The following is a 13,563-nucleotide window of genomic DNA, read 5'->3' as shown; positions in this document are numbered from 1 at the left end:
GGCTCTTTGCACTGAGAGAAAAAGATGGAGGGCCAGAGTTAGTTGACCAGCTGATTGACCTGCCCTCACCCCCTGTGGAGGCCACTGCTTGAGGGAACAGGACGGGTACTAGTGTGGGATCTGCTGATCTCGGACTAAGCTGGCATTTTTTCATCCTTCAAAATCAGCTTGTCAGGCTGTCCGCGTGCCAAGAAGAGTGGCCTCAAGGTGGCACCCACCAAGGATGACAAGGAGGATCCAGAGCTGATGAAGTAAGTTTGGCCACACAGGCTTCTTCAATGTTTTGAAGAATTGAGATTTTCCTATGTGTTATAATTAAAATAACTGCAATAACAGCAGACAAACAAACCAAACTCATACTCCTTTTTGGTTCCCTTTTCATTACAATTGATCCTCAAAGCAATCTTTATTTTTATAGAAGCACTCAAACCTGGCTCACTGATGCCTGGGTGCTGGACCCCCTCTGGGCTCAGTTCAGGTCAGAGGCATTTGGTGGGGCTGGAAGTGTCTGAGTGCCCTGAGCCTCAGGGTGGCCACAAGGTACCCATAGACCTTGCAGTCTGCACAACTTTTGTCTAGTAGGAAAGGTCAGGTGCAGAGTCCAGGAGAGGAGGATAGGTGGGATTATGTTAAATCTTTATTATTTTTATTTTATTGATACTGGGGATAGAACTCAGGGCCATTCTACCTCCAAGCTATACCTCCAGCCCTATTATATTTTTCTGTTGGAACAAGGTTTTGCTAAGTTGCTGAGTGCCTCACTAAATTTCCAAGGCTGTCCTCGAACCTGAGATCCTCCTGTCTCAGCCTCCCAAGTACTGGTATTACATGTATGTGCCACCATGCCCAGCAATACTGAATCTTTATATCCTATGAGTTCAACTGGGCGTGGTGATGCACACTTGTAATCCCAGTACTTGGGAGGCTAAGACAGGAGGGTCACACAAGTTCAAAGCCAGCCTCAGCTACTTAGTGAGGCTCTCAGCAACTTAGCGAGACCCTGTTTCCAAATAGAGGTAGAGGCTCCTGGGTTACATCCCCAGGACCACAATCAGTCAATCAATCAGTCCTATGTGTTCACCTTCCTGCTTACCTGTGAAGAGCTGAGGAAGTTGAAACTGGGAAGCATACCCTGCTGTGGGGAGGAAAGAGGACATCACTGACCTTAAGTGACCCAAGTCCTGAAGACAAAAGGCTGCCCACTATTGCCCTCTCCAGAATGGGTGGGGGCTGACATATCCTCATGGGCTTGGGTGTGGATGCTGACCCTGTGTGGGATCTACTCGGTGGGGTGTTTTATAATTGCAAATGTGTTATCTCTGTAGGGAAATAGTCCATTGCACTGTCTTTTGTAGGTGGGGGCCACACTGTGCCACAAGCCCCAACAGGAAGATCCACTGGCCAATTTTCTGAGGATAAAAGTATTTCCCTGCACATGATTAGTTTCAGAGTTAACACACAGCAAAGTAGGCAGTAGGCCACCAGCAGGAGAAGAATGGGATTGAGAGACCTAGTTGAGTAGGGCGTTGGGACTGACTGGGCAGACCTTCCTCAACTAAGTTGCTTTCTGGGCCAAGAGCATTCAGACACCCCACAGGGGGCCACTTGGTTCCAGATCCCATTGCTGCTCCTCTGAGCGTACTCCAGCTGTGCCAAAGCATCTGGTTGGCCACAGAAGAGGGACCTAACTGAAAGGCATCACATCCTTCAGAAGGGGATGGCCCTACAAGCTGTTTGGTCTGATAAAGTATATTTAATTCTTCAGTAAACTGTAAGGTATGCTAAATTAACAGTGCAAATGTGGTTGTTGGGATCCTGATGCTACACTCAATGCTCTGGGGACAAAAGCATTTTTCTTCCTGAAATCCAGAAATTTGCCTGTCATCATATGGATGCAGTGCCTTTATGGAGTTAGCAAGGATCCTGCTGGCAAGGATATTATAAATGAATTATTAAGATCAAGTTCAGCGCTGGGCGTGGTGGCGCACGCTTGTAATCCCCGCGCTTGGGAGGCGGAGACAGGAGGATCGCGCAGGTTCTAAGCCAGCCGCGCTGGTTTAAGAGATCCTGTTTCCAAATAAAAATATATATATATATAAAAAAATAAGTCTGGGAGTGTAGCCTGGACTGGAGGTAGAAGGGCTTCGAGGAACCCCAGTACCACCAAAAAAAAAAAAAAAAAAAAAAAAGATCAAGTTCAGCACTTTTCAAAACAACTGGGAAAGATAATTTTCCTTCTTCTTATGTGCCATCAACTTTGTTGTTAAAGAAGCAAGAATCCCACAACCTAAGCAGAAATGGTGACCATAGAAACAATCCAGAATTTGTAGGATGGATAAAGTCCCTAATGGCTCCATGGCCAGAGGAGGGATACCTGCTAGTACCTGCATTTTATAGGGCCTCCCCTCAGCCATAAACTTTGACCATATTTATAATTAACCAGCATCTTTAAACAAGTGCAGAGTGAAGCAGAATCTTTAATGGATGCACCAGGTCCTGCTGAGGGATGGGATTTCGTTAGGCATGAGCAGCACTTTTTCAGGGGCTGTGAAAGAAGAGCTCCCGTTAATGACATCTCATGTTTGCTCCATTTGAGATTGACTCATGTCAGCACTTTGTGGTGAATCCCAGTTGCCATGATTTTATAACTTGTTATAGAACTTGACAGCTGTTGCAGCATGGGAGTCAGGTGTTATGCTTCCTGCAGGAAGTCCAGGCCACACTCCATCTGACATATGAAGCACACCTCTGGTCCCTGCAGTCCTGGCTCCATTTCCCATGTGGCTGCACACCATTCCTGTGCCCCATGAGGTGTTTAGGAAACACCCGCTCGCCTGCGGAGCATGACAGTAGGCTGGCTCTGGGCCCCTTGCTTGTCTGTATGAAATAACCTGATAGTTCTGAAGGTTTGATGCCAGGTGTTAAGAGAAAGAAACCCTCCCTGGAGAGCTTTCCATGAGCACAGTTCAAGGAAATACCACAGTCCAGTCCATTTTGGTGAGGAGGTCTAGAGTTTTGCAAGAAAGTGAATAAAAGGAATCCAGATTAAACTCTCCTGAGTGACTGAAGAGCCACCTCTCATGTGGCCATTTGTTCTTATAATGTCAGGTCCTCAGCCTCTGCCCAACTCTCACCACAGGATCAGTTGGGCTGGTCAGCTAACCTCAGGTCTCAGCTGGGAGGTATTCAGGATCCAGGGTCTGGACATTGGATGCGAGCCTTGTAAAGCCCCCCCCTGGAGGCCCTAGGCAGAATCCTTGTGGTGCACTAAAGGTTGAGATGACCTTTCATTGGCCCAGGGGCTCTCCTACATTGTCTGGGTGGACCAGATGAGCAAGAGAGGAGGAGAGGCAAGAAGAGCTGTGCGGCCAAGGGAGAAGCAGAACCCTGGCCGAGGGGCTGGACAGTGTCTACAAGGGAGGTCTCTGAGATGAGGCCAGAGTGTGCCCCTGCCTCACTGGCCTCCTACTGGGCAATGCAGCCTTCCCCTATAGCTGGAGCCTCTGATGGCCTTCAGTCCTTCTGAGGGTACCCTGGCCCTGACTTCTCTGTATGCCCATGGGCCACTCTGTAAAACGGGGCAGCCATCCTTGGGCAGCCACCCTCTGTGTTTGATAGGTGTTCAGCACACAGCAAGTGTGTGCCAGATATTCAGCCCACAGGAGTATGACAGGTGGCAATTGGGGTGACCTTCATTTGTTGGAGAGAAAAGGCTAAAAACTTGAAGGTTGGGGATCTTGTCCTGGGTCAGGCGTTGGTTCCTGAGCTACCCAGTTCCCCAGAACACCCTCGTCCATGTCCTTCCTGAGATGCAAGAACAGATGCCCAGAAGCAACCCACACACTGGGCCTGTGGCCTTCGTCAGTCTGCATTTAGAAAGCCTCCTATTCTCTCCTTGAACACCTGGAAAGAATGTCATGGAACATCAGCGCCTTACATACCTGTGCTCTGTGTTCCTGGACTCCAACAGGTGCCACACCATGCCTGGCCTCAGCTCTGAGATTACGGGATGGCAGGCTTCTGTTTTCCTGAGCTGCCTACTCAGGGTGCCCTGGCCTTCCTGATCCACAGGCTTCCCAGCTAAGCACAGGTTGTGAGGCCAAGAGGGAGAGGGTGGCCCCTGAGGTCTTCATCTACCATCTGGAGAACAGGCTGTTCCCGAGGCCCCAGGATTCTGCCATTCTCCTGTCTTGCTCAGGAGCCCTCTGTGTATGATGCTGGGTCTTCAGAATCCTCCCACTGCAGTGCCCCCTAGTCACCCCAGCCTTTCTGTGTCCAGGTGTCCTGTTCCAGGCTGTGTGGGGCTCGGTCACATCAGTGGCAAGTATGCCTCCCACAGAAGTGCATCTGGCTGCCCTCTAGCTGCCCGGAGGCAGAAAGAGGGTTCCCTCAATGGCTCGTCATTCTCCTGGAAGTCACTGAAGAACGAGGGGCCCACCTGCCCCACACCAGGCTGCGATGGCTCTGGCCATGCCAACGGAAGCTTCCTCACCCATCGGAGGTAACTCCCCACGTGTCCTGCCCTCTCTGCCGGTCAGTAGGGACTGGCCTTGGCTGGATAAGGCATGGGTGGGGTGGACAGGGCTCAGTGGGCAGCTTTCTTACCCTGCTTCTGTTCTCATAAGCTTTCCTCCACACCCTGATGGAGTCCTTTGGGCTGGTGTTATCACCAAGGCTATGTGTGGGCAGAGCACTGTCTAGGCTCATGTTTTTTTCACCTGTCAACTTCCCAGGAAAAGTTTGTCTCTCATACCTCATGCTCTGCCCCTCTTGCTGGGGCCTCTTCTTTGAGCTTTGGGCCTGTTTGCAAGGGACCTGGTGACTAGGCCTCTTCCTGCCTGGGTAGTAGGCCTGGACAGTGATCATGGCTCTCACCTGTCCTGACATCTGCCCCTGGGTTGATGTCAGCCTCCTTTTCTCTTTGTCCTGGGTAGTCATGGTGATGGTTGAGGGCACAGGGCCAGTACCTGGTCCAGTCAGAAACCCCTCTCCCCTCTCTCCCCCCTCTCCCCCTTCCCTTCCTCTCTCCTGTCTTCACCTCACCCCTACCCTCTACTTCTCTCCTTCCTTCCTTTGTTCCTTCCTTCGTTCCTTCCTTTCTTCCTCCCTCCCGCCCTTCCCCTACAAGATTAATTAACACATCCATTCAACCAAAGTACTTTTTGCGAGTTCATCTCACATCAAGGCCTGGAGATAGGACAACCAGCTCTTGAATGGTGGTCAGGGATCTGAGGAAAATAGCAGGGTAGGGGGTCAAGAGGCCTCCTAGAAGGGAGTGCCAGCAGTCTGGAGGACAACCTTGGCGTTGCTGGAGCTGGAAGGACTGGCCTGCTGGGCTACACAGAGCAGAGGCAGAAAGTTCTGAGCTAGGGTTTTACCAGGCTTCTCTGGGAGTGAGGGGACCTGGCTGGGGCAGAGGAGAGATCAGGTCTCACTTGGAGAGCTGGGATTGCAAGAAGGCCAAAGGGAATGCTGAGGCCTGGGCCAGGCAGGCAGAAGGGCCACACTCTGGGCATTTTTTTTTTCAGTACTTCCAGGGACATTCTACCTTCAAGCTGCACCCCTAGCCCTATTTTTCATTCTTTATTTTGAAACAAGGTCTCATTAAGTTGCAGAAGACCTCACTAAGGCTGGCTGTGAACCTGCAATCCTCTGTCTCAGCCTCCCAAGTACTGGGGATTATAAGCATGTGCCACCATGCCTGGGCACACTCTGGGTATTTTAAGCACATTTATTCTTGCCTCAAATGTGTGTGTGTGTGTGTGTGTGTGTGTGTGTGTGTGTGTGTGTGTGTGTAATGTGGATGTGTTATTGTAATCCTATGCCAGAGGCCTGATTCACAGGTCCCAACAGAGGAGGTTTAGCTAAGGAACCTTTTCCTTAAGGTTCACCCTAAGGAAAGCAAACAAAAATATTGGTGAGAAGCAGGAAAGGGATGTAATCAGTATAACTATAGTGTGAAGACAAGAGGGCGCATACATCCAAGCCCTGTCTTCAGTGGTGCTGACATGAGCTTTATGTTAAGTAGAGGAAGAGTTGGGGCAGGGGGTGAGAGGTATACATAATTAAACAGTTTTGCCCAAACTGGTAGTCTGGTTAATCATTATCTCAAGACAGGTTCTGGGGAGCTCCAGCTTCAGCTTCAGGGAAGTGTCGTCCCTTGAGGAGCAGTTTGGTCCCATGAGATGATGGATCCTGGGTAGGGGAGCAGCCTCATTGTGGATGAAATGCCTGCAAAGCTTCTGCTTATTACTGGAAGGTTTAGGGCAATGATGAGACTTCTAGTGCCACTGAGGGTGTGGCCTGGGATAGGATGTTATAAAACTGGTATTGACAACCTGTTTGTTTGTTTATTTATTGATTTATTTTGGTGGTACTGGGGGTGGAACCCAGAGGCTTTCTACCTCCAGGCTCTCCTCCCAGACCTATTTTATATTTTATTTGGAAACAGGGTCTCACTAAGTTGCTGAGAGCCTCACTAAGTAGCTGAGGCTGGCTGCGAACCTGCGCGATCCTCCTGTCTCAGCCTCCCAAGCGTGGAGATTACAAGCGTGTGGCACCACGCCCGGCTTGACAACCTGTTAATAATGTCTTGGTAGCCGGGCATGGTGGCATATGCTTGTAATCCCAGCATTCAGGAGGCAGAGACCAGAGGATCACAGTTCCCAGACAGCATCAGCTACTTAGCGAGGCCCTTCACAACTCAGTGAGACCCTGTTTCAAAAAATAAAAAGACTAAAAAATAGGACTGGGGATGTAGCTCAGAAATACAGTGCCCCTGGGTTCAATCCCCAGTACTGAAAAAAAAAAAAAAAAGACTTGGTTACTCTTTTCTTGGCATCCTCAGATTTGAAGGGGGGAAGAGATGGGTTAGGTAAATTTAGAGCTAATCAAACTTGTGTTACTAGTTTCAGTCTTTTTTTTTTTTTTTTTGGTGTGTATATAGTACTGGGGTTTGATCCCAGGGGCATTCTACCTCCAAGCTTCACCCCCAGCCCTTTTTATTTTTTGTTTTGAAAAAAGGTCTCAGCTGGGTATGGTGGCACATGCTTCTAATCCCAGTACTTGGAAGGCTGAGATGGGATCACAGGTTCGAGGACTGCTTCAGCAAGTAGTGAGACTCTCATCAACCTAGTGAGGCCCTGTTTCAAAATAAAAATAAAATAGGGCTGATGGTTTACCTCAGAGGTGGAATGCTCCTGAGTTCAATCCCCCGTACCACACACACATGCACATACACACACACGGAAGAAATAGGGTCTTGATAGGTTTCTGAGTGCCTTGCTAAGTTGCTGAGGCTGCCCTAGAACCTGCAATCCTCCTGTCTCAGCCTCCCAAGTACTGGGATTATAGGTGTGCTCCACCATGCCAGGCTCAGACATAATAGTCTTTAGTTAAATGTTTATGTTTAGTTAAATGTTTATGTGCAGAGCTGGACAGGAGACATACAAAATGAAGGAAGAAATGCCAAGTTTTATCCTGCGTGTCCAGGTGAAGAATCAGTGATTTAGCAAAAGCATCCTCTAAGTCCCTATTATAAATGAGGTCACTGCACAAGCATGAGCTCATACTTGACAAGCCATACACATTTTAATACATATTTCTACTTAAACAACTATGTCCAATGAATAATCAGTGAGTGTCATTAGCCACATCCTGGAGGATCTTGTAGGTGGGGTCAGCTGTGAGGGGCTGCTCTGGAAGGTCAGGGCTGAAAAGTGCCAGCAGGAGAGTCCTGTGCCCCTCAGATTCCTGAGAAGGCAGTGCCTGAGTGCAGTGATGCCAGGTCCCTACAGCTCCTCATGGGGTCATCTATGGCTGAGCTGGACATGGCGGGTTCAGAGGAGTACAGCCGCCAGGCCCCCATCTTGCTAGCTTGCAGCCTCTTATACTCTAGGGAGAGAAGGCAACTTATAGGCAGCAGTTCTCCCATAGGGAGGCCTTCAGGATTATCTGAGTAACATGGAATGTGCTTGGGATCCATTGTTCAGTGAACCTGCATCAGTCAGTGTGTGACTTGAGACTGCTCCTGGACTGGTCATGGTGTGTGACTCTGGACTGATCATAGTATGGGACCTTGGCCTGGTGCTGGTATGTGTCATTGGACTGGTCATGATGTACAACCCTGGAGTGGCCATGGTATGTGTCCCTCAGCTGGTCTCAGTGTGTGACATTGGCCTAGTCATGGTGCGTAACCCTGGAATGGCCATGGTGTGTGGTCTTGGGTTGCCCATAGATCATGTCTTTGGACTTGTCAGTGATGTGTGATCTTTGCTTCCAGTTTGTCTGGCTGTCCCAGAGCAACCTTTGCTGGAAAGAAGGGCAAACTCTCAGGGGACGAGGTTCTCAGCCCAAAGTTCAAGACCAGTGATGGTAAGGATGCTCTTCAGGGATGTCCCTGCCTGTCAGTCCCTTCTCTGTTCTGGTGGGAATGGAGTGGAGAGGTAGCCTCTCTAGGGCCTGGTCATGGTGAAGATGGCCATTGCCTTGAAGAGCCTGTTGACCTGGGCTAAAGTCACCATGTCTGGGTGCCCGGTCCTTGCCCAAGTCATTATAAATTCTCTGATCTATGGCTTGGTGACTTGGCATTAGAGAGCCCTGTAGCCACAACACAAGTCATGTCTACAGGTTTGTAGAGAGTGTGGCTCACCCTACCTCTGTGAGTAGACAGTATTTCTGAATCTCTCCCCTTTTGACTCAGCAGTTAGTACCTCCAAAGAGAACTATACAGGCCTTTCTACCAGGACCCAGGCAAACACAGCCCTCACCTGTTTCTAAGACAGGTTTCCTAGCAAGAAATGTGGGATCCAGGCCTGAGAGAGATGAACTTGGAAGCCCAGTGGGAGGGCCTCCACTGCACAGGCAGTCTCCCTTTACACCAAAAAAGCAGGTCTTCTGAACCTCACTTGTTAGTCTGGGCCTGAGGCCAAAGCCACATCTGTGGTCTCTTTCTGGGCAGTGCTGGAGAACGATGAGGAGATCAAGCAGCTGAACCAGGAGATCCGAGACTTGAACGAGTCCAACTCAGAGATGGAGGCTGCCATGGTACAGCTGCAGTCCCAGGTGGGTAGTACCATCCTCCCGACCCTGCCCTCCCACCCAGAGTCCACCCTGGGGATGACATCAGTGCTGTTCAAGCCGAGCTGGCTCAGAGTGCAGTGTTGGCACACAGGGACACCCAGATAGATCCAGTTGGCTGCCCTTCCATGATGTCCGCATCAGTGGAGCCTCACTTCTAGGCCAGCAGCCCGGTCCCTATGGTACAGTTGTCCTACTTGGTAGTCCCACTGGTGTGAGCAGGCCATCAGAGTTAGTGGCCCTGTTGTCCTGATCATATTTCTAGTTTTGTTAGCATTGGCGGCCCATCAGCATGGGGCCTTGGCTGGGCCTGGAGCCAGTTACTCAGCAGAGTACACAGCAGCAGAACAACCTGCACATCTCCCATCATCTTTGTTATTGTTTCTTCCTCAGTGTGATGGGGCCAAGAATGTTCCCTGCTCCTTTTGGTTGTTGTGGGAAGATGGCGTCTGTGGGCAGAGCTTTAGCATCAGTGCCTGACTGGAGCCTGGCTGAGTGACAGGTTACACATTGCTTAAATAAATGTGTCCTATTTCCCCAGTTCCCCCAGATGAATCTATGTCATCAGAAAATAGCGGTGAAGGTCTTATTCTGAAAACAAAAACATGCCCCACCCTCTGGCTGCTGATTAGGGCAGAGAAGAGCTAATGAATTGGGAGGAGTATCTCCTACTGGATAGAAGGATGAGGGGACAAGGAAGTGACCAGTCCCCCACAGAGAATGTAGGCAGAGCCCTTCAAGGGCAAAGGGAAGACAGGAAGCTGGCAAGGTCCTTTATCATAGGCAGCAGATTCATGACATACTCCAGCCCCATGCTGAACACTGACCATTCAAGAACCTGTATAAAAACAGCACCAGCCTTGGGGCTCAGAAAGATTTGTACTGTGTCTTGCACATGCATATGTGGTGTGTTCCATCTCCACAGTGACAACAGGGGTGACAGGGCTGCTAGATGGGACCTTCCCTGTCCCTTAGCAAGGTCTCTGGGTGGGAGACACAGCATGTTTTGGAGTCACTTTCTCATTACCTCCCAGAGTTCTAAGCCCTTGTCAGTGTCCCAAGTAGCGTTGATACACTTTGTTGGTTTTGTTTTGCCAAAACCTACTGTGTGTGTGTGTGTGTGTGTGTGTGTGTGTGTGTGTGTGTTTCTGGGGATTGAACTCAGGTATTATACCTTCGAGCTACATCCCTAGCCCTATTTCATTCTTTTATTCTGAAACAAGGTCTCACTGAGTTGTGGAGGCCTCACTAAGTTGCTGAGGCTGGTTGTGAACCTGTGATCCTCCTGTCTCAGCCTCCCAAGTACTGGAATGATAGGTATGCACCACGATGCTTGACTCAAAACCTGTCTTTTAAGAGCCAGGTGTGGTTGTGATACCTGCAGGCCCAGCTACTCAGGAGGCTGAGGTAGGAGAATCATGTGACCCAGTGAGTTTGAGACTAACCTGGGCAACATAGCAAGACCTTGCCACAAAACAAAACCTGTCTGTTTAAAAGGCAAATTGTTAGCTTTCACTAGCATCCTTTCCGGAGGCCTTTACTATCACATGGAAAGAATTTTGTGGGTTGTGCTCACTTAAGAAGGGCTTAGGCAAAGGGAAAGCAGGCCTGTACTCTCTCTCCTTTAAAGCTGCACATTTGTTACTAGGTCACAAGACAGTTCTAGGCCCCATCTGCAGCCTCCCAGGGAGCTCATCCTTGCCTGATGCCACACCGGCCCTCCTGTGAGCTCTGCCTCCACCCTGAGGCTCCTTGGAGACAGAAGTCAGGCCTGGAGCTATCCCTTGACACTAGAGACCTCAAGGACAGTATAACCTTATGCAAGTTATGACCAAGATGCAGAAAGTGGGGATACTTACTTGTGTTTGGCTTGGAAAAGACATGCTTGGGAGCATCAGGGAGACAGTTTGTTAATCTTTTGGGTGAAGAAAAGACCCAGAGGTGCAGATACTTGCAACTCAAACATCGGAACAAGAAACTTGGTGACATTAAGCACACAGTTTATGTGGGCTGATATTGAACTCAGGGCACCGCCGAGTCTGTGCCCTCGCTCTGCCCAGGACAGACTAGGCACAGGGAGCCATGGCCACATGTATCTCCTGGCTCAGTCACCTCACTGGCTCCTGGCTTCCCTGAGCTCAGCTGTTTCCAGAAGGCCTTTATCTCCTCCATTCAGGAACCAGGGCTCTGCCAGCTCCTTCCTTTGAGGTAGGACTCCCAAAAGAAATCCTTGATGCGTCCCCTATCCCCTGGACTCTGTTCTTTCCCCAAGAGATGTGAGGTATGGCCCAGTGTGTGCCCAGAAGGACAAGGCCAAAGCAGGAGCACTTCCCAGCTTTCTCTGCACAGATCTCCTCCATGGAGAAGAACCTGAAGAACATTGAGGAGGAAAATAAGCTCATCGAGGAGCAGAATGAAGCCCTGTTTCTGGAGCTGTCTGGACTGAGCCAGGCCCTGATCCAAAGTCTCGCCAACATCCGCCTTCCACACATGGTAGGTGCAGTGGTCCTGTGGGTACCATGGCTGAATTTGCGGCTGCCCCAGGGACTCTTTAGAGGGTGGGGAGGGTGGGCTGTCCCTCGTCTCTCAGCTTCTGGGTCCTGCTGAAAGGGTTCCTTGCACTTAACAGGAATTCTCTGTACTCTGGCCAGCCTGTGCAGCTATTGGTCATGAGGCCTCTGGCCTTTCTAGCACCTCATGAATTCTCAGCACAGTGGTGCTTCTGGCTACAGTGGGTCTGTTGCTGGGCTCACTACAGACAGAAGCTCATGAAGTTCCAGCAGGGATGTCTATCAGCACTGCCCATGACCTGGGATTGTCTTGGATCACCCGGGGATTATGATGTTCCCCCACTGGTTTCCACTGCCTGGGGCCCAGTGCATGGACTGGGCTTGCTAACCTAGTTCTGTTCTTTAGGAGCCAATATGTGAACAGAATTTCGACGCCTACGTGAGCACCCTCACGGACATGTACTCCAATCAGGACTGCTACCAGAACCCCGAGAACAAGGGCCTCCTAGAGAGCATCAAGCAGGCTGTGAGGGGCATCCAGGTCTAGGCTATGCTGCTGGGAGGAGTACCCCACCCTGGCCCTAGCGTTGACCTCCTCACAGTGGGGCTCTCTAACTCACAGCAACTTCTAGTTGGTGGCGCGGGTGCAGCCCCGGGCAAGTTCATCCAAAGGGTGCCTGGAAATCAGTGTCTCTGGGGCCGACCCTCCCCACGCGAGTGCCTGGGGAAACCGAAGTATTACAAAATGGTTTATTTTTGTTTTCTGAAAGAAATCTGAAGAGCAGCTCAAAGTCTCCAATGGAAGCTCATGGACAAGGTTCTCAGGGAAGTTTTGGAGTTTGCAACTACAGTATTCCTTTGTCAAGGCTGGGAGTGTAGCCATGGCTTGGCTCCATGGGGGTTAGCTCAGCCTGGAGGGCTCGCCTGGGTTTGCGTGTCTGTGCTCAGTGAGGGCCCATGTGACAAGTGTTTTTTATATTTTAATTTAATTCAGCTTTCTTTTAAGGGTGGGACAAACCCCTGTTCCAGAAGTAAAGTTAGGAATAGACCTTCCAGACGATAATCTGGACAGTCAGCCAGCATTGCAGCTCAGTTAGCCAAGAGATTTTAACTGGGAGGCCCTAAAGATGAGCCTGGGAGTCACCGGGGCTGAGAAGACCTGTGTGGCCTTGGTTTGTGGCTCCCTGTGCTTGTGGCCTTCCAAGCCCAGGACCACCTAGTTAGCCTCTGGCTTTTGCGCCTCCACCCAGGCCCCTGACCTCTCACAGATCAGTTGGGTCATGGCTGTCCTTGACTTCTTTGTCTGAGGTGATGGAGGTGGGTGGTATCTGTGAAGTCGGGGAATCCCTGACCTGAGGGGAAATCACAGAGGGCAGTTCTTAGATTCATTCAAGATGTGAAAAAGGTAAATTTTAATTTAATGTGTTGAAAACACAATGTTTTGACCATGTAAATAGAGTCCAAGTTGATTGTGACTGCAATTCTGAATTAGTATTTAAGAGTAGAGAAATTGCACTTCCTGGAAAACATTGAAAGTAGCTAGTTTATTATGTAAATTATTTAATTTTGTCAAGATGTATTTATATTCATGTCCTCTTATGTTAATGCTTGCTATTTATTTAACATTTTTATTTATTAATTTTATATTGTTTCAACTAGACCCCACACTAGGGCACCATAAGAGAGAAATGAGTGAAATCAAAGCAAAAACAACTATTTGACTATAAGATAGGCCACAAAAAATCTTGATATAACTTCTAGTTATAATTTTGATGCAACCAAGTTATTTTTTATATATTTTGTTATTTATTCTTTTAATAATGAAAATTTTTAAAAGTATTTTGTAACTGAGGAATTTTGATAATTTGGGGATTTTCCCTTGATCCAATGGAGAGAAAGACACTTTGGTTTTCTTTTTCCTTTTGGGTTCCTTTGTTCCAGGCTCGTTACAGCAAATGGAATTCTGTATTTATTA

The 13,563-nt window shown here is 49.2% G+C and overlaps 1 protein-coding gene across 2 annotated transcripts in view; it reads left to right on the top strand.

The window, feature by feature from the left end:
- The window catches only part of MYT1 (myelin transcription factor 1), a gene marked incomplete at both ends in the record, with an annotated part of 69,384 nt that extends 57,249 nt beyond the window's left edge, over positions 1–12,135 (top strand). For both annotated transcript variants that reach the window (XM_080716807.1, XM_080716808.1), the window contains 6 exons: positions 168–251; positions 4,280–4,501; positions 8,282–8,373; positions 8,960–9,063; positions 11,428–11,571; positions 11,995–12,135. In XM_080716807.1, coding sequence (XP_080572933.1) covers positions 168–251; positions 4,280–4,501; positions 8,282–8,373; positions 8,960–9,063; positions 11,428–11,571; positions 11,995–12,135 — 787 coding nt within the window. The remainder of the gene's footprint in view (positions 1–167; positions 252–4,279; positions 4,502–8,281; positions 8,374–8,959; positions 9,064–11,427; positions 11,572–11,994) is intronic.
- Positions 12,136–13,563: the final 1,428 nt, after the last annotated feature.

The sequence above is a fragment of the Muscardinus avellanarius genome (assembly GCF_963383645.1).
Source record: "Muscardinus avellanarius genome assembly, chromosome: 19".
NCBI lineage: Eukaryota > Metazoa > Chordata > Mammalia > Rodentia > Gliridae > Muscardinus > Muscardinus avellanarius.
This window is presented reverse-complemented; position numbering and strand designations above follow the sequence as displayed.